Source organism: Cetorhinus maximus, chromosome 12, assembly GCF_964194155.1.
Source record: "Cetorhinus maximus chromosome 12, sCetMax3.hap1.1, whole genome shotgun sequence".
Lineage (NCBI taxonomy): Eukaryota > Metazoa > Chordata > Chondrichthyes > Lamniformes > Cetorhinidae > Cetorhinus > Cetorhinus maximus.
Genome location: NC_135890.1, coordinates 29,060,651 through 29,081,140, shown reverse-complemented (window position 1 = coordinate 29,081,140; position 20,490 = coordinate 29,060,651). Strand labels below are relative to the sequence as shown.

The following is a 20,490-nucleotide window of genomic DNA, read 5'->3' as shown; positions in this document are numbered from 1 at the left end:
TTCTAACCCCAAGAGTCTACTCTGTTCCCATTTCCCATTATTCAGCTTTCCCTTGACTACCTACCAAATAATTAAATGTTGGCATGGTTTCTGCTACAGTCACAACTCTCGGTGTAACCACGTTTCCAATGTCCTTCTCTTAAATCTTTTCCATTTAATCTTATATCTAAGTCCCTTTGTTCAAGACTCCTCAACCAAGATAAACAATCAATTTCCAACCATCTGTCCCTCATCTGTTCATAATTTGAAACACCACTGTCAAATTATCCCCTAGCCAGTTCTAATGAAAATAGTCTCAAATTTTCAAGCCAATATTTGTATCAACCCTGAACTTGCTGACCTACATTGGCCCCCAGTCAAGCAAGCTCTTTAATTTAAATCCCTCCATGGCCTTGCCCGTCCCTATCTCTCTAATCTCCTTCAGCACTACAACCCTCTAAGATATCTATGCTCCTCTAATTCTGACTTCTTGTGCACTCACAATTATTATCGCTCCACCATGGGTGGCCATGCTTTCAATCGGCCGAAGCTCTGGCATTCCCTCCCTACACCTCTCTGCCTCTCTACCCTGCTTCCCTCTTTTAAGACACATCTTCAAAACCTATCACTTTGACTAAGCTTTTGGTCATCTGTCCTAACACCTCCTTACATTGCTCAGTGTCTTACTTTTTTTTTGTAATGCTCCTGTGAAGCGCTTTGGAGCGTTTCATTATGTTAAGGTGCTACATAAATATATCTCGTTGTTGGTGTTGTTTGTATTTCCTCAGGCTGAATCTATGCTGTATCCTAACTATTGCCTCAAAAACCTTTGGATAACGTGGAGCGAAAACTTGCACACAGTACACCAACTGCAATCTTACTAAGATTTCACGTACATTTCATTACATTTCAGCTGTTCTATTTCTCTCTCTTACCATTAAAACCCAGTGTTTCAATATCAATTTTTTTTAGATAGCCTTAGGCTATTTGTGAACCTGAACCCGCAAATCCATCTGCTCTTCTACATTGCCCAGCCTCCCTCCATCAACAAATAATTATTCCTCTTATTTTCATTGCCAAAATGTACCACTTTGCATCCACTGAATTTGAATTCGACCTGCCCATTTTTTTGCCCCTTCTACTAAATTATCAATATCCCTTTGTAACTTCCTGAGGCCCTTTGCAATCTTTATTCAATTCATAGCTGCCCGTTTTGCAGAAAAAAACTGGGTGGCCTGGAGTTGGAAATCGGGAAGCGGGTGTGGGTGGCAGGAAACGAGCACTTCAGCTGCCTCATTGTGGCTCAAGGCCCACCTGCTGCCCTGCTCGGGGAGGCCTGTAAATGGACAAGCAGCCTACCCATCACAAATAGGCATAAGGCTGCTTTACTTTGTAAGTTGGGATCCTGCGTCATTTCAGGACCCCAGTGAAAAATTCAGGTACAAAGGCAGAGCTTGCACTTAACGCCAGTTCCACGTAGTTGTATCAGGTCTCGAGCAATATAACCATTGGCCTTCAAAGGACTGCTGGAAGCTACTTAACAATGCAGCCACAGGAGCAGGGTTCCTGGCTGTACAAAAATACCTCATGCTGCAGCTGACCCAGGCTTACGTTGCTTGGCTTCACCTCCCTACCCAACCCCACCACTGTACTTACAGGCAGGCTGGTTCAGCATAGGAGCCAATCAGACTTACCTGGCCCCAACCCCAGAGCCCTATTTGGCACCTGCAACTTATCACTTCCACTGGAATGAGGGCTAATAACAACTTTGGCTTTGGCCTCGGGCTAATTTGGAGCAGCTGCTTCACTTTTGAATTCCGCCTTACCCCTCCCCCTTCCAGTTCCTCCTTAGGAGATCATTCCTATCCTAATTTGCAACCCTCACCTTAATTCCATAGCTCTTAATCTTCATTAATAAATTCCTGGGCAACATATTATCAACGGCATAATGATGGCCCATGTACACCACATCCAAGCTCGTAATTTTAGGTCTCGAGGTGGCCCAGGTGCGCGGTGGTCTTCCGCCTGAACGTTCCCCTGTTCGGACGGAATTCCACATTGGCCCCAAGCCCCGAACCCTCCCTCGGGTGCTGGTATCCCGCAATATGAGCCGCCTCGGGGACATGCTCTCCGTGTCATTTGGCACGGCGCAGAGGAGCTTTCTGTAAGGACTGCTGCTGCACACCCTTCACTTTCTTGCCCTCCCCCACCGCCCGGACACGCCCTGGCATGCCTTGTTGCTGCCTGGTGGCGGAGGTCCCCGTTGGGAGGCCCTCTATGGAGGTGTCCTCCTGCTTTCCATCAGGGACCTAGGGTGGAGGGTGTTGCATGCAGCAGTCCCCTACAATCGAAGGATGCGTAGGTTCACGGACTCCCAGGATACCTGCCCTTTTTGTGGTCTTGTAGAGTCCGTGGACCATGCTTATATAGGGTGTGGTAGGCTGCACTCCCTTTTCAGTTACTTGAAAAACCTTTTATTACTGTTTTGTTTGCACTTCAGTCTCATGATCCTGATCTACAGGTACCTGGTGCGGAGGGGGGCCAGGGAGGAGGAGGAGGACCTCCTCATGAACCTGCTCCTGGGCCTGGCCAAGTTGCCCATTAACAGGTCTAGGCAGCCGGCGATCGAGGGGGTCATCCCGTCCGATTGTTTGGCCCTCTTCTGCAGCTACATTTGCGGCCGGGTGTCCCTGGAGAGGGAGCACGCGGTGTCTGCCGGCACTCCCGAGGCCTTCCGTGTCCGGTGGGCACCGCGGGGACTAGGGTGTTTTATCGACCCCTTTAATCACATTTTGGTTTGATGTTTGTAAGTTTCCTTTAAACTTTGTCCTTGGTATTACAGCTGACCTGACTTAGGGGCTGTGTTTATTTTATCCCTTATTTTGTTAATTTAGTTTAATTGTTTAACTCCAAAAGGGTTACACCACATCCAATTCATTTTTCCCATCCACTATATATGCCTCTTCCACAAAGAACTTTATCAGCTTTGTCAAGCTTGATCTTCCTTTCTGAAACTCATCCTTCTAATTATTTTCTCATCATCTTGGTATTTAGTAACCTCCTCTTTAGGTAAAGACTCCAAAATGCCCCATACCACAGATGCTAAACTAATTGGCTTGTAAATACCCAGATTAGCTCTACCTTCATTGTCCACTCTCTATCACACTCTCCATGTTAACCTCTGCAATTGTTTCCCCTATTTCTCTCAAGACCCTTGGATATATCCCATCTAGTCACTTCTCACCTGGCTTTTAACTAATTCAGGATTCATCATTCTTTTTGTAAACACTGAAGCAAAATACTTGCTAAATGTCAATAACAGTAATGAACCAAAGTTTTGAAAAAAAGATTAAAAGTGCAGTTTTGGTGCAAATTGTTTAGCAGATGTGTAAACAATAACATTGTGAAAATGGGGAGCACAACTAATATTCACTATGTCCCTTGAAATCATTCAATGTGTTTAAAAATTCTCATATTTGTCAAAGAGAATATTTGACTCGGTTGTACCTCTCTGTTAGTAAAAATTTAGTCAGGGAATGGATGGAAAACCCATGTCAATTCTGTGGTAAGCACTCGACCAAATTAAGTGCCTCTCAGGCACTTAACTGGCCAGCCTCAAGCCTTCCCTGAGAATTAGAACCCTGGGGACAGAATCCCACCTGCCGAGAGCTGCCGGCCAATCAGAGACCAATCAGAGACTGGCAGTTTCCCCATGCTGGCAGTGCCACCATTAGCAGTGGCTGCTGCCGGTAATGCAGCGGGGACTTCACCAGCAATCATCGCTGGATCCCGAGACTCAGGTGAATGAAGGCGAGATGGAAGATGCGGTCAGGGGACTGTGGGAGAGAGGAGTGGGGGGTCAGAGGCAAGGGCAGGAGGGTGGCCCCCACTTCGCAAGGCCAGGTTCTTCAATTGGGCACTGAAGTGCCTGAACAAGGGCCCCTCCCGCCAGTAGGCCACTGGCAAATCCTAAAGTGTTTGCTGGCGGTTTTCAGGCAGCACAGGAAAGCTGTGTGGCTTCCATTTAATCCCTGAGCTACCATTAAATTCCGATGGGCTCAGGGATAGTTGGTGATAATTGGCTCATGAATGAGCCTTAATGACAATGCAAGTGGGTGAGTTTCCTGTGTGGGCCTCTTCCCGCCTTTGCAGCTGGGAGACAGACGCAAGGCTTCTCCCACAATTATGTTTCCTGTTGTGATGGGCTGGATTAAATTCTGCCCATCACTTTTTTTAGTTCATACATATTACAGATTATTTAATAGTGACTCTTGATTACTGCCCTCTTCATGATTTTCTCATGTTTTTGACAGAATGGTTGTGGTAACTTTGTTCGTGTCATTCAAGTTTATAATCGAACTCATCTATTTGTTTGTGGGAGTGGTGCATTTAGCCCCATCTGCACATATATCAACAGAGGCCGCCGATCGGAGGTTAGTATCATATCACCAATGAAATGGTCATTATATAAATCTACAGATTCTTGCTGTGCATTTGACTCTAGCACTGACCACAGAGATGTTTCTCTGTCACTGCAATGCTGTAATATCCAGTTTAATACTGCCATTCTAATCCTTGTAATTATTGCCCTGCATTCTAGTTCCTAAATATTTCAGGTCCTTCTATTTTAAAAGGCTTACATTTACAAAATACTTTATTGCGTTGCTCAAAAACATCTCAAAATACTTGTTGTAATTAATTACTTTGATGTGAGTTACTATTGTTAGGTAGGGAAAAGCTGTCCAGAGAACAGTGATGCAACGTGTTAAAGCATTCTTAGCATTTGCCAGGAAGCAATAGTTTCAGGGGACCACTTACAAAATTGTAAAACTAGCTGCATCTTACTTTGAAAAAACATTTACCTAAATTGCTAAATAGACTTTCATTAGCTTCCCATAAAAGTACAGTGTACAACCTTTGTTCTTAGAAATGTTGGGCTGAGTTTTATGCGGGTGGGATTTTACGGTCCTGTCGAAGTCAATGGGCTTTTGAATGGCTCACTGCATTTTACAGGCCCACCCCTGCCTCAACAGAGCCGTAAGATTCCGCCCACTAACTGTGCAAAATACAAAATTACAACTTATTTAGCCAGTTTACATTTCACATTTTCCATTTATAATGATGAATGCTAACATTTCATCAGAACCGTCCTTAACATCTTGGAGGTTTGTTTCTTTTTCCCCATTTGAATCCAACCTGTGGCCCAATCCAACCCTGCAACGTTGCTGATTGTACAAGATGGGCTATGGTCTATCGATGCATGACCTATGATTCACTTGCAGTTTTGTTTCCAGTTTCTTATCCAAATTTATTTCATATGCTTTCACACTGCTCTTCCAACTGAGACAGGAAATAGCAAGTTATTTAATTCTTCATGGTTTTTCAATGCCTGCCCAGTTTTAGATTACTAAGCAGGACAGAATCCATGTGGTGTGAAAGATAAAAATGACATTTTTATTCCCTTAAGGCTGGCTACTGGACCTAATGGGATGCTCAAAAAATAAAATCCTTATCACAGACAATGGTAAGAAACTTGAGTGTTGGCCAACATGGGGTCAAATTGCATTGCAGAGGCAGGGTATACAGCAGTAGTGGCATGAGTAATGAAGCTCACACTGTACCTCCAGCCGAATTAACTAAAACTAGAACACAAAACACTTTATGACTTCTACAAGCTTTAAGACAGTAATTATTATTGGTACCTCAAGCCTGAGAACCCGAATTCCGGTAAATGTTCTGGCACAGTTTGGTGCATATATAATTGGGAATTGGCACCAACTTGCTTTCGCACCAGAAAGAAGGATAATAAAGAGAAACAGTAGAAGTGTTACCTTCTTAAATGCTGACAACGCCTGTCCATAATATTGCTTAAGTACAACAGTAATAATTAGTATTTTGGAATACAAAGTTTTCCTACATATGCATTTCTCCTTGCAATTAGCTTCCCCTTAGAAAGCAAGGATGGGTTTATCAGATAGAGAGCCTTTACCCAAAGCCCTCATACAGCTGGACCTCATTGAAACAGCAAACTTTTAAATATATAATGAAAATGGTGGGATATTTGACACTGAAATGAAGAGGCTGATTTTGCGCATGGGCAGAAATTGGTGCTAAAGCATCCCAAAAATGGGCTAATTTAAGAAAATAATGTCCGCTCCAAAGGAGCTCTGACCTGATATTGGTTTAGGCCATTTTGGAGATGTTCCTGAGGTTGCCCAATACAGGCTTTAATCTACTTCCATAGCCCAGTGATGGGTCAAGCACTTGTTTCAGGTTCACTGGCAGAAATTGGTTTGGGGTGAATGGCGTAGGAGCAGGATCTGACTTACTCCATATTCTCCAACAAAAGATGAGATTTTATTTGCACTTATAAAAATCATTCCCATGGAGCCAAGTGGATGACAAGTGCCTGCCAACTCCACATTACTCCTCGATCACACCACCGCACATTCTCCACCACCACGCCCTCATTGTTCTGCCACCACCGACTGCCCCAACCTACCAAGGCACACCCAGAAACAGGCTTCAAAGAATTCCTGCCCCTCACAGCCTACACTTGTATTCTACCTGAGACTCACTCCAGCTAACTGTACGTTACACATGTTTTATACTTTAACAATTAACTTCCCTCACTGCATCTTTTTATTTTGCAGGATCAAATGTTTATAATTGAATCAAAGAATGAATCTGGAAAGGGCCGCTGCTCATTTAACCCTCAGGTTAACACAGTCTCCTTTATGATCAGTGAGTAGAACAGACGAAATGGAAGAACTGATCATATTTTTAAGATGTGACAATATTGAAATATTTTTAAACATATTATATTTATGATCCTCATTTCACTTTCTCTCTAGATGAAGAATTGTTTTCAGGAATGTACATAGACTTCATGGGTACTGATGCAGCAATATTTCGCAGTGTAACAAAGAGAAATGGTATAAGGACAGACCAGCACAACTCCAAGTGGTTAAGTGGTACGTGCCTTTCTTTAGGACTCATGTTATGACCCTTGATCAGACTCCCAAGTTGTTCGTAAGATCTAATTAGGGACTGATAATGCTTTGTTTAAAGTAAGTAATGTTTGGGATTCAAGACACTTAGTGAATAAAACCACAGGATTCCCCGGGTTTAAAACAAACAAAAATTAACTTTACGATACAAGGTCAGAAAGTTAAAGCAATTTACAATATCTGTCTTGTAACTCATATTAACCCTGGATGTTTGAGTATACATGAATTAACAAGTGACTGTGGTCGAACAGACCACATGCACAATAAGTGCCAAATGCGACCAAAATAGAGTCCCCAGATTTCTCAAAAACTCACCGGGACATCAGTAAACACTGAGTCAACCAATATCACCAAAAATCAAGCTAGGATTTTCCGACCCCACAGTGACAGGAGCCACCACAAGAAATGTGATGGGCCAGCCAATAGCCCATTGACTTTCAGCGGGACTGGAAGATCCTGGCGGTGGGCAGGGCCAGAAATCCCAGACCTCTGTCTCTCTCGGGAGAGATTCCAATCTTCAACTTCGAAGATCTAACCTAGGAATTCTCTCCATAAGTCATTCCAACTTGAACGGACTCAACAATGGCCCACCTCGCAGGGTTTCAGTCTCATCTCCTGAGATTCCATTCACCTGGATTTTCGAATATGCACACAAGTACCAACTCACTGTCACAACTTCAGCTCTTTGGCTGCGCTGGGCGTAACACTGCTGCTCTGAAGGGGTACCTTCACCCCAACGGCCTGCAGCACACAGTCACCAACCTTCTGTTGCCTTCTTGAATCTTCGAGGCTTCTCCTGAGCCCTTTTCACTTAATGTCTGCTACCCGCAGCCCTTTTCCTGTTTCAAGCCTGTTTCTCTGCTCCTTTCTTTTTTAATTGGCTTAACTGGAACCTGTCTCTGCCCCCTGTCTCTGTCCCCTACCTGTAACTTCCTTTTGGGACCTCTCCCTGTCCACTACCTGGGACACTTGTTTTGAATGGCATTCCTCTCCCGTTCACATGATCTGGGTTTTCATGCCATTTTCCTTCATGCACAGGCACACTGGGCTGGTCCTTAGCCCAAAGAACCTAAAATGCCAAACTGGGCATATGCAGCCACTTCAGGTCTGTGAATGCATGGAAACTCTGAGGTCTGCTGGGACTTGGAGTTCCCGACTCTGCCCTGGGTGAGAAGGTAAATCTGGATTCTATAACGGTCGTCTGCATCATTAGATCAAGATAATTTTAGTCACAGTGAACAAGTTTAGTTGCAGCTAATGACACCAATGCAACGAATAACTAATTATAATTTTTGGAAGTTTTTTTTCACTAGATTGAACGTAATGCCATATTCATTTAAATTCTCACTTAGTACAGAACCATAAACAAGAAAGCTCCATCAGGCATCCTCACTGCCAAAGTATAACTTAAAAGCAGGGATATTTTTAGTCTAGTGATATTCTTAGTTTCATGTCTGTATAATTTAGTATTTTTTGGTTTATGAAACTGACCTGAAATTTGTATATGGATTATTAAGAAAAAATAGTAATTAAATGGCAGCTGAAAGTGATTTTTTTTTAAAATTCATTTATGGGATATGGATGTTGCTGGCTGGGCCAGCATTTACTGCCCATCCCTAGTTGCCCTTGAGAAGGTGGTGGTGAGCTGCCTTCTTAAACCACTGCAGTCCATGTGGTGTATGTACACCCACAGTGTTGTTAGGGAGAGAGTTCCAGGATTTTGACCCAGCAACAGTGCAGGAATGGCATTTTATTTCTAAGTCAGGGTGGTGAGTGGCTTGGAGGGGCACATCCAGATGGTGGTGTTCCCATGTGCCTGCTCTCCTTGTCCTTCTAGATGGTAGTGGTCGTGGGTTTGGAAGGTGCTGTCTAAGGAGCCTTGCTGAGTTTCTGCAGTGCGTCTTGTAGATGATACACACTGCTGCCACTGTGCATAGGTGGTGGACGGAATGAATGTTTGTGGAAGGGGTGCCAATCAAGTGGGCTGCTTTGTCGTGGATGGTGTCAAGCTTCTTGAGTGTTGTTGGAGCTGCACTCATCCAGGCAAGTGGAGAGCATTCCATCACACTCCTCACTTGTGCCTTGTAGATGGTGGGCAGGCTTTCGAGAGGCAGGAGGTGAGTTACTCATCACAGGATTCCTAGCCTCTGAACTGCTCTTGTAGCCACATATTTATATGGCTGGTCCAGTTCAATTCTGGTCAATGGTAATCGCCAGGATGTTGATAGTGGGGCATTTAGTGATGGTAATGCCATTGAATGTCAAGCAGCAATGCTTAGCTTCTCTCTTGTTGGAGATGTTCATTGCCTGGCACTTGTGTGCCGCGAATGTTACTTGCCGCTTGTCAGCCCAAACCGATGTTACCGCTTATAAGACCATAAGACCATAAGACATAGGAGCAGAAATTAGGTCATTCGGCCCATCGAGTCTGCTCCACCATTCAATCATGGCTGATAAGTTTCTCAACCTTATTTTCCCGCCTTCTCCCCATAACCTTTGATCCCCTTACCAATCAAGAACCTATCTATCTCGGTCTTAAATACACTCAATGACCTGGCCTCCACAGCCTTCTGTGGCAATGAATTCCATAGATTCACCAGTCTCTGGCTAAAGAAGTTTCTTCTCATCTCTTCCCTTTACTCTGAGGCTGTGCCCTCGGGCCCTAGTCTCTCCTACTAATGGAAACATCTTCCCCACGTCCACTCTACCCAGGCCTTTCAGTATTCTGTAAGTTTCAATCAGATTCCCCTCATCCTTCTAAACTCCATCGAGTATAGACCCAGAGTCCTCAAACGTTCCTCATATGTTAAGCCTTTCATTCCTGGGATCGTTCTCGTGAACCTCCTCTGGACCCTCTCCAGGGCCAGCACATCGTTCCTGAGATACGGGGCCCAGAATTGCTCACAATATTCTAAATGTGGTCTGACCAGAGACTTATAAAACCTCAGCAACACATCCCTGCTTTTATATTCTACTCCACTCAAAATAAATGCCAACATTGCATTTGCCTTCCTAACTACTGACTCAACCTGCAAGTTAACCTTAAGAGAATCCTGGACGAGGACTCCCAAGTCCCTTTGCACTCCAGATTTCTGAATTCTCTCCCCAGTTAGAATATAGTCTATGCCTCTATTCTTCCTACCAAAGTGCATGACCTCACACTTACCCATGTTGTATTCCATCTGCCACTTCTTTGCCCATTCTCCTAACCTGTCCAAATCCTTCTGCAGCCTCCCCGCCTCCTCAATACTACCTGTCCCTCCACCTATCTTTGTATCATCTGCAAACTTAGCCAGAATGCCCTCAGTTCCTTCATCTAGATCATTAATGTATAAAGTAAAAAGTTGTGGTCCCAACAATGACCCCTGCAGAACTCCACTAGTCACTGGCCGCCATCCTGAGAAGGACCCCCTTATCCCCACTCTCTGCCTCCTGCCAGACAGCCAATCTTCTATCCATGCTAGTACCTTGCCTCTAACACCATGGGCTCTTACCTTACTGAGCAGCCTCCTGTGCGGCACCTTGTCAAAGGCCTTCTGGAAGTCCAAGTAGATAACATCCATTGGCTCTCCTTTGTCTAACCTACTCGTTACCTCCTCAAAGAATTCTAACAGATTTGTCAGGCATGACCTCCCCTTGATGAAACCATGCTGACTTTGCCCTATTTTACCATGCACTTCCAAGTATTCTGAAATCTCATCCTTAATAATGGACTCTAAAATCTTACCAACAACTGAGGTCAGGCTAATCGGCCTGTAATTTCCTGTCTTTTGCCTCACTCCCTCCTTAAACAGGGGGGTTACATTAGCGATTTTCCAGTCCTCTGGGACCCTCCCTGACTCTAGTGATTCCTGAAAGATCACTACTAACGCCTCCACTATCTCTTCAGCTATCTCTTTCAGAACTCTGGGGTGTAATCCATCTGGTCCAGGTGATTTATCCATCTTCAGACCTTTCAGTTTTCCTAGCACCTTCTCCTTGGTAATGGCCACCATACTCACCTCTGCCACCCGACTCTCTTGAACTTTGGGGATGTTACTCGTGTCTTCCACCGTGAAGACTGATGCAAAGTACCTATTCAGTTCCTCCGCCATTTCTTTGTTCCCCACTACTACTTCTCCAGGGTCATTTTCCAGTAGCCCAATGTCCACTTTTGCCTCTCTCTTACCCTTTATATATCTTAAAAAACTCTTGCAATCTTCTTTTATATTACTGGCTAGTTTACCCTCATATTTAATCTTCTCCCTCCTTATTTCTTTTTTAGTTTTCCACTGTTGGTCTTTGTAGGCTTCCCAATCCCCTGGTTTCCCATTGATCTTCGCCGCATTGTATGCTTTCTCTTTAGCTTTTATGCTGTCCCTGACTTCCCTTGTCAGCCATGGTTGCCTCATTCTCCCTTTAGTATGCTTCTCTTCATAGGGATGAATTTTTGCTGTGTCTCCCAATATACTCCCAGAAACTCCTGCCATTGCTGTTCCACTGTCTTTCCTGCTAGGCTCATCTCCCAGTCAATTCTGGCCAGCTCCTCCCTCGTGCCTCTGTAGTTGCCTTTATTCAACTGTAATACCATTACATCTGATTCCAGCTTTTTCCTCTCAAATTGCAGGGTAAATTCTATCATATTATGGTCACTTCCTCCTAAGGATTCCTTCACCTTAAACTCCCTTATCAAATCTGCCTCATTACACATCACTAAATCTAGAATTGCCTGTTCCCTAGTGAGCTCCACCACAAGCTGCTCCAAAAACCATCTCGCAGACATTCCACAAATTCCTTTTCTTGGGATCCACTACCAACCTGATTTTCCCAGTCTACCTGCATATTGAAATCCCCCATGATCACTGTAACCTTGCCTTTCTTACACGCCTTTTCTATCTCCTGGTGTATCTTGTGCCCCACATCCTGACTACTGTTCGGAGGCCTGTACATAACTCCCATTATGGTTTTTTTACCTTTGTGGTTCCTCAACTCTACCCACACAGATTCTATATCATCTGACCCTACATCATTTCTTGCTATCGATTTAATTTCATTTCTTACTAACAAAGCAACCCCACCCCCTCTGCCAACCTGCCTATCTTTTAGATAGGATATATATCCTTGTATATTTAGCTGCCAGTCCTGATCCCCTTGCAGCCATGTCTCTGCGATGCCCACCACATCATACCTGCCATTTTCAATCTGCGCCACAAGCTCATTTACTTTATTTCGTATACTGCATGCATTCATATACAACACCTTCAGTCCTGTATTTCCCTCCCCTTTCTCATTGTCGTCCCTTTATCTGATGTGCTTGAAGTTAGATTCCTAGCCCTTTCCAAACACTCTGTCCTATTTTGTGTTCTGGGGACTTTAATAGCCTCTCCTGGGCTCTCCTTTCTTTTCAGTTTTTTCATAATTTTCCATGAAGTTGAATCCACCCCCCCACATGCTAACCTGCTGCTTTGTTTCCCATTAGTCATACTTCTTGGAGTTATACCCTTCCCTTCCCCCCCACTTTCTAGTTTAAAGTCCTGTTGGCCACCCTATTTACCCTTTTCACTAGAACATTGGTCCCAGATCAGTTCAGGTGGTGCCCGTCCCAACGGTACAGATCCCTCCTGTTCCAATACTGATGCCAGTGCCCCACGAAATGGAACCCATCTTTCCTGCACCACTCCTTTAGCCACGTGTTTACTTTCCTTATTCTCGCGTCCCTATGCCAATTTGCATGTGGCTCGGGTAGTAATCCAGAGATTATAACCCTTGAGGACCTGTTCTTTAATTTAGTTCCTAGTTCCTGGTAATCCCCAAACAGGTCCTCTTTCCTAGTCTTACCTATGTTATTTGTCCCGACGTGGACCACAACAACTGGATGCTCCCCCTCCCTCTCCAATATCCTTTCAAGACGGTCAGAGATGTCCCTCACCCTGGCACCGGGCAGGCAACATACCATGCAGGACTCTCGATCCTGCTTACAAAGGATGCTACCAATTCCCCTAATTATAGAATCCCCTACAACTACCACTTGTCTTTTTGCTCCCCCCTCTTGAATGGCCTCCTGTGTCATGGTGCCATGGTCAGCTGGCTCATCCATACGTGGTTATAGAAACTAGTCATTTCAGATGTCTAGGTTATGTGGACAATCATTTTATTTAATATTTTAGCTAGGCTTATTTGGTAGTGCTTTTCCTCTTTGAACCAGAAGATTGTAGGTTCAAACCCCATTCCAGATGGGAAGTATGTAACATAAGCTGATTAGGTTTTTTAATCACAGTTTTTCAGATAATGTTAATGGTCCATTATATAGAATTATATATAAATGCTATTGCATAGAATTGTCAATACAGAAGCAGCATTTCAAATAGTCATTTTGTAGTACAGAACTTGAATACTGCTGAAAAAAGACATTTTGTCAAATCTTCTTATCTTGCACTTATCAGGACAATTGCAAGAATACCAATGTCAAGGGAAGAAACAACTTTATACTATATAAGGGAGTGCTGATTGGTTGGCAAGTGGACTCCGATTGCTAGAGGCATTGCCATGGAGAATGCAACAGTTAATGGTGACTGACAGTTAACTGCCAAGCATTGTTTAGAATTTAAGGAAGCTTTACTCTCATTGGTCAAGGCATTGCCCTGAAGGATAAACCAGCAAATGACTATCACATTTTGTTTAGCTGAAACAGGCGCAATGTGTCTCCATGTTCTTTCTGTCTGCAAAGAACAGGGTCCTGTGTATTAAAATATGTAGCTTCCAGCATGTGTAAATGAGGATTATTTAGCAAATATTGTCCAATCACATCTAATGTTGGACACTGTGTTTTTAGTATTGCAAGCACTGGCTGGTTGGGTACGGTCTGTACCTTGCCTGTTGTGAACAGCAGAAGGGACATGGTGTTTGATATGATCTGCCAGTCTATGGGACATACAGCTTACACACCAAGCATCACACTGGTACTGAAATTCACATACCACATTACTCATTTGTGTGATAGGCAGAACGTCTTTTTGGGTGGATGGCAGCAAACTGATAGTGGAAAATACCACTCGTGTTGCTACTGCATAGTAGCAGCGTGAAACAGCTAGCTTCACCTGTTGCTCAAATTTCAATTTCAGAGTACACATACCAACCAATCAGCACTGTCTTCTCATACAGTATAAAGTTGTTGCTTCCCCTGCCATTGGCATTGTTACGACTGTCCTGATGATTGCAAGGTGAAAAGCTTCAACAAAATGTCTTTTTCAGCAATAATCAGCATTTCAGTCCAAATGGTGTATGCCAGTGTCTATGCTCCGCACAAACCTCCTCCCACCTTATTTCTTCTCACCCAATCTGTATATCCTTCTATATGTTGCTCATCTCCTTATCTAGGTTCCCCTTGAATGCATCTGCACACTTCCTGTTTTATTAACCTTGCTCATATAGTGATAATCATTTTGCAATATGTTCTAAAGTTTTAAACTATCTATCAGATCACATTTGATTTGAGCTTGAACTCTCTTTAATGTCAGCTCAAAGACGTTCATACCTTACTCACTACTGGATTTTCCCTTCTCTCTGTTATTAGAGCCTGTGTTTGTGGATGCCCAGATCATTCCTGATGGCACAGACCCAAATGATGCAAAATTGTACTTTTTTCTTCGGGAGAAGGTGACAGATGATAATGGTAACACCAAGCAAATTCACTCCAGGATTGCCAGAATATGTCCCGTAAGTAAAGCTCTGGACCACCTCATTATATTACTGCATGATTTCTTGAGTATTCATCTGACAGGTTGCAAAGACATTGGCCGGGATTTTACGGCTCCATCGCAGCGAGGATGGGGCCGTAACATGTGGCGAGTCATTCCAAACTCCACTGATTTTGGTGGGACCATAAAATCCCACTGGCATAAAATTCCGCCCATTGAATAAACCAAGCTTGTCTTGTTTAAAAGATTGAAATTCTGAAGCAGATTTTGTTTTGCAATCAGAGTACCTAATTCACTGTGGTGACTGAGGGTATAGCCCCTCCTGCTGTCTATCAGACTACTCACCAGTCATGCCACTCTTCGGCAGAATCAATCCATATGATGTAACTATGGAAGACTGGAGCCAGTATGTAGAGCACCTCAGATATTATTTTGTAGCGAATGAAATTATCGAGGAGGAAAAGCGGAAAGCCATCTTCTTGATTGTATGTGTCAGTAAGACATACAACCTCATTCACAGCCTGATAGCCCCGAGTGCGCCCAACTCTATAAGTCCTTTAATGAATTCGTGGACCTCGTGAAATCACACTTCCAGCTGAAGCCATTGTAATAATGCAGCATTTTAAATTTAATTCCAGAGTTAGGCCCCCAGGAGAGTCCTAGGTAGTGAACCCCAAACAGCTAACAAAATGCTGCAATTTTGGGACACCTTAAATGAATTGCTGTGCAACCAATTAGTTTGTGGAGTTAAGGATGACGCCATATAGTGCCGTTTACTCACCAAGGTCGACATCGACTTTAAGTTCACCCTAGAAATCTCCCTCACCATGGAAAGTGCTGCAAGAGACTCAGGTTTTACAACACATAGAACATGGCACTGTACTTCATGTTGGGTAGGAACCTACCACCGGTTGTGGCATGAAAACCAGACCCACAGCATCGAAGTGAGATGCAATGTCCACTGTGAGAAACATGAAAAAGCCTAGTAGAAACGCTTCAGCAGCAACTCCAAGGTTAAGTTGTTATAGATGTGGAGGTGACCACAGAGTGGACACCTGTAAATTCAAGGAGGCAGAATGTCATCACTGCCATAAGAAAGGTCACATGGTAAGGCAATGCAGGGCAAAGCTGAAGCAGCCGCAAAACAGCAAATCAACATGATCGAATTAAAGAATACAGCAGAGACTGAAGCTGCTGACACCGATGTTTACTCCCTGTATAATGTAAGAGCTGTGAAAACCAAACCTATCACTGTGACAATCCAAGTTAATGAGAAACCACTAATAATGGAGGTGGATACGGGTGCCTCAACTATGGTGGTAGGAGAGCACACTTTCAGGTACCTTAATGAAGGTAGACAGCCAATAAACCTGGAGTGGACAAGCACCAAATTAAAGACAAACATGGGAGAATCCATTCAGGTAAAGAGCATCACCAAAGTACCAGTTTCTTACAAGCAACAGACAGCCCAGCTGCCTGTAATAATAGTGAAAGGAGAAGGAGCCAGTCTTTTAGGCTGAGACTGGCTACAGAAGATCAAACTCGACTGGTCTGAGATATTTCACCTCAAATCTGATGGAGTTCCAGATCTTCAAAGAAAATACAACAAGGTTTTTTGGGATGAACTAGGTGTCATGAAGCTATTAATGTAAACAACATTACTGGAAAATAAAATAGAGATTTAGTCTGTGAGTATGTCTTAAATGGATTAAAGCCAGCTAGTCTGGGTGCTTTGATGTGTACTAATTTTGTAGTGTAACAGAGGTAGTGTGCATTTGCATTTTTTGAATAGAGCATTCAAGAAGGCGAGTGAAATCTGGCACCTAGCAAGCAAAGATCAAGCAATTATGTTTATATTGCTAATAAAATTGGTATCATGAAAGGGGTTTTATTGTTAGAAGGGGTAGGTTCAAAGAGGCTGGTGATACAGTGAGAATTTACATTCAATGAGCTGTGCTAGTTATAACTTCAGCAGTTTTGTGTGTGCAGTGCAGAGGCAATGTAAGATCAAAGTAGTTGTAAGCCTATAACTGTCTCCACATGAACCAAAGTGAAAGGAACCTCATTTTGAATTTGTACGGTGAAAATGCTTTGCCTGGTGTCTGCTGAAAGTCTATGGGCTGCTGTTGTCTTAATGGAGGCTATTCTGGGAATTTGTTAAAAGTGATGATAGTAGTAATTTGTAGCCATGTGTATGTGTTTTATATGTTGTAACTTAATAAAATGTTTCATTTAGTTTAATATAAAGCTTCTTGAGAACTGGTGATCTGGATTACTGAATTTAGAGCTGTATCTCAAACATAAACCAACTAAAAATATAGGTTATGACAATTGTTTAAAGTTCCCCTCTGGAATTTTTAAATAATTCAGCTTTACCAAAAGCTGTCTCATAACACTAGGGAAGTTAAAAGACATGGAGGCCAAGCCACATGTTGAGCCACAAGCGACACCTCGCTCTTTTAAGGCAAGACCTATGCCTTATACATTGAAAGAAAAGATTGGTGAAGAGCTGTGCTGTTTAGAAAAGCTGGGCATTATCCAACCTGTTCGATTCTCAGAATGGGCTGTTCCAGTGGTTAAGCCCAACTGCACCATACGTATCTGTGGAGACTATAAATTGATTGTGAGAAGGCAGCCAAACTAGACAAGTACCCTATCCCAAGGATAGATGACTTATATGCCAAACTAGCTGGAGGCAAGTCCTATACAAAATTGGATATAGGCCAAGCTTACCAGCAACTAGAGCTTGATAGCACATCGATGGAGTATGTAACCATTAACTCACACAAGGGTCTCTATCAGTGCACCCATCTACCCTTCAGGTTCTCATCAGCGTGTGCTACCTTCTAGAGAATAATGGAGAGCTTCTTACAAGGACTCCCACGAGTAACTGCCTACGTAGATGATGTCCTCATCGCGGGGTTAACCAAGACAGAACACTTGACCAACCTGGAGGAGGTGCTGAGGAGGTTCATGGAAGCCGGCGTACGGTTAGAGAAGGAAAAGTGCACATTTCAGGCACCAGAAGTGACTTCTTTAGGCCACAGGGTGGATGCCATGGTACTGCACCCAGTAGAAGACAAAGTTCAGGCTATAAAAGATGTGCCATCACCATCCAGTCTAACAGAACTCAAGTCCTTCCCGGGCATGATCAACTACTATAGCCACTTCTTGCCAAATCTATCAACTGTGTTGGCACCGTTACACCTGTTACTAAAAAACAACCACTGTTGGTTTTGGGGACCCGCAGCAGGAAGAAGACTTTGTGAAAGTAAAAGAATTGCTGCATTCACTGTGTCTATTGTTACACTACGACTCATCAAAAGAGCTGGTATTAACACGTAATGCCTCTCCCTACGGGATGGGAGCTGTGTTATCCCATAAAATGGAAAGTGGGTCTGAAAGGCCCATTGGCTATGTCTCGAGAACCCTCTCCACAGCCGAGAAGGGCTATTCCCAGCTAGAATAGGAAGTTTTATTGATGGTATTTGGGGTAAAGAAATTCCACCAGTACCTGCATGGTCGCCATTTCACCATTGTGTTGGAGCATAAACCATTAATGGATTTATTCAGCATGGCCAAGGCCACCCACCAGTAGCATCAAAACAGATACAACAATGGGCTTTGACACTGCTTACGAATATACTTTTATGTACCGTCCTGGCCTACACATTGCAAATGCAGATGCATTCAGTTGTCTCCCGTTGCCAGACAGTATTGTGCATACTCCCGTTCCACAGGAATTAGTGCTGTTATTGAACTTCGATTCTTCACCTGTATGTGTGTGTGAAACAAATTAGAAATTGGACAAAAAGAGATCCAACATTATCAAAAGTCAGAGACTTTTCCTTGAAAGGATGGCCAAACTTGCCTGTGCCTGAAGAATTGAGGCCATTCCATGTCAGACAGACGGAATTGAGCTGCCAAGGTGGGATTTTGTTGTGGGGGTCAAGAGTGATGGTCCCACCACAAGGCAGAGAGCTGCTTTTGACAGAATGCCATTGTGCCCATCTGGGTATATCAAAAATGAAAATGCTTGTGCGAAGCTATTTATGGTGGCCAGGCATTGATGGAGATATTGAAAACTTGGTTAAACACTGTCTCCACTGTCAGCAACAACAGAAGTTGCAGTTTCCGGCTCCCCTGTATCCGCGGGAGTGACCTGGTCGACCCAAGGTTAGATTACATGTCGATTACGTACGACCATTCTTGGGTACCGAGTTGTTGTTAATTGAAGATGCACATTCCAAATGGATGGGAATATATGAAGTCAAGTCATCAACGTCAAACGCAACCAAAGAGAAGCTATGTCACAGTTTCAGCGTACATGGCCTACCTGAAATTGTCGTTTCAGAGAATGACACCACTTTTACCAGCACAGAGTTTCAGAAATTTATGGATCTGAATGGAATCAGACATATTAAAACAACCCCTTACCGCCCCTCATTGAATGGCCTAACTGAAAGGGCAGTACAAACCTTTAAGTCTGGTATGAAAAAGCTATTGGAAGGCACTCTGGAATCTCGACTTTCCCACCTTCCTTTCAGTTATTGTACAACACCACATTCGAACACGGGTTCAACACCGCCTGGATTATTGACGAAATGCCGCCTATGTACATGGTTACACCTGGTGCTTCCAAATTTAGAGGAGAAGGTAGAACATAATCAGAATAATCAAAAATTTAACCACGATGCAGCAAAGCTCGCACATTCACTAGAGGTGACACGGTATTCTTGCGAAATTTCGGCAGTGGACCTTGTTGAGCTCCTGGAACCATTGTCTCAGAGACTGGTCCATTATCTTTCCAAGCACTTAGATCAAATTCATGCCAGAGAGACATTCCAACAACTAACTATTCCATCTGCGATTAACATTGAACCATCAATTCCTAAGGTGACTGATCGACCTAGAATAGACATGCCCAATGTCTCTGTAGAGTTGCCAAACCCTGAGCTGCCACGTTCCAATGATGCACCTCATGCTGCAGATCCAGATCCTGTCAATCCTGTTGAGGAACCTCAAGTGGCAGACTATGCTGCTCTAGGTGTATAAGGAAAGCACCTGAGAGACTTGACCTTTAATCACCTGAAATTGTATATATGTATATGTTGATGGATATCCAAATGTTTCCCTGTTAATGGAAATTGTAAAAAACACTAAAGGGGGAGGAAACATGGTAACTGATGGTACAGTCCCGGCTGCTGTCTATCAGGGGTCACGTGATGTTCAGTTAAGGCTCTCACCATTGAGCCCAATGCGCTGGCAATCTGGAGGGGTGAGACTTCCTGGCGAGAGTCCTCATCAATCATGTAGCACCTGGAAAGCTCTCTGTAATAAAGTTTAGCTGTCTCTCATTGAAACCTGTCCGCTCTGCTGAGTCATTATACTCACAGTATGAGTGATGGTCTAAATTTAGTGGGGCACAATTTCTGCCAATCCCATGACTCAGCCCTTGGCCCTGCCCATTTCCTAGGGTTAGAATTATTTAAATAATTTGATGGACTCCAGGCAATGTTTCAGGTAGGTCAGGCCAATTGCCTTGGATCAGGACAGACAAGTAATTGTGTAGGTTGGCTGGTGGTGCCGCTGAAGTGCTGAAACTGTTTTTGCATTTTATGATTTCAAACTTCCTGCTTTGCCTACCGCAAATGATCACTCTGTACTCTTATTAGTCAAAGTGGTTCCTTAATTTTAAAATCTATCCCTACAGCCCATTGCAAACCTAGACACAAGGAACACACCGGAATCCTAGTGCCCAGAGTTGCTATGACGCCAATGACAGGAAATATGACATATTCCTGCTCTTTGTGTCTAATTGTGAT

The 20,490-nt window shown here is 43.6% G+C and overlaps 1 protein-coding gene across 4 annotated transcripts in view; it reads left to right on the top strand.

The window, feature by feature from the left end:
- The window catches only part of sema3c (sema domain, immunoglobulin domain (Ig), short basic domain, secreted, (semaphorin) 3C), a 160,613-nt gene that overhangs the window by 92,238 nt on the left and 47,885 nt on the right, over nt 1–20,490 (top strand). For all 4 annotated transcript variants that reach the window (XM_078553304.1, XM_078553307.1, XM_078553306.1 and 1 more), the window contains exons 5-8: nt 4,293–4,412; nt 6,633–6,723; nt 6,834–6,953; nt 14,542–14,684. In XM_078553304.1, coding sequence (XP_078409430.1) covers nt 4,293–4,412; nt 6,633–6,723; nt 6,834–6,953; nt 14,542–14,684 — 474 coding nt within the window. The remainder of the gene's footprint in view (nt 1–4,292; nt 4,413–6,632; nt 6,724–6,833; nt 6,954–14,541; nt 14,685–20,490) is intronic.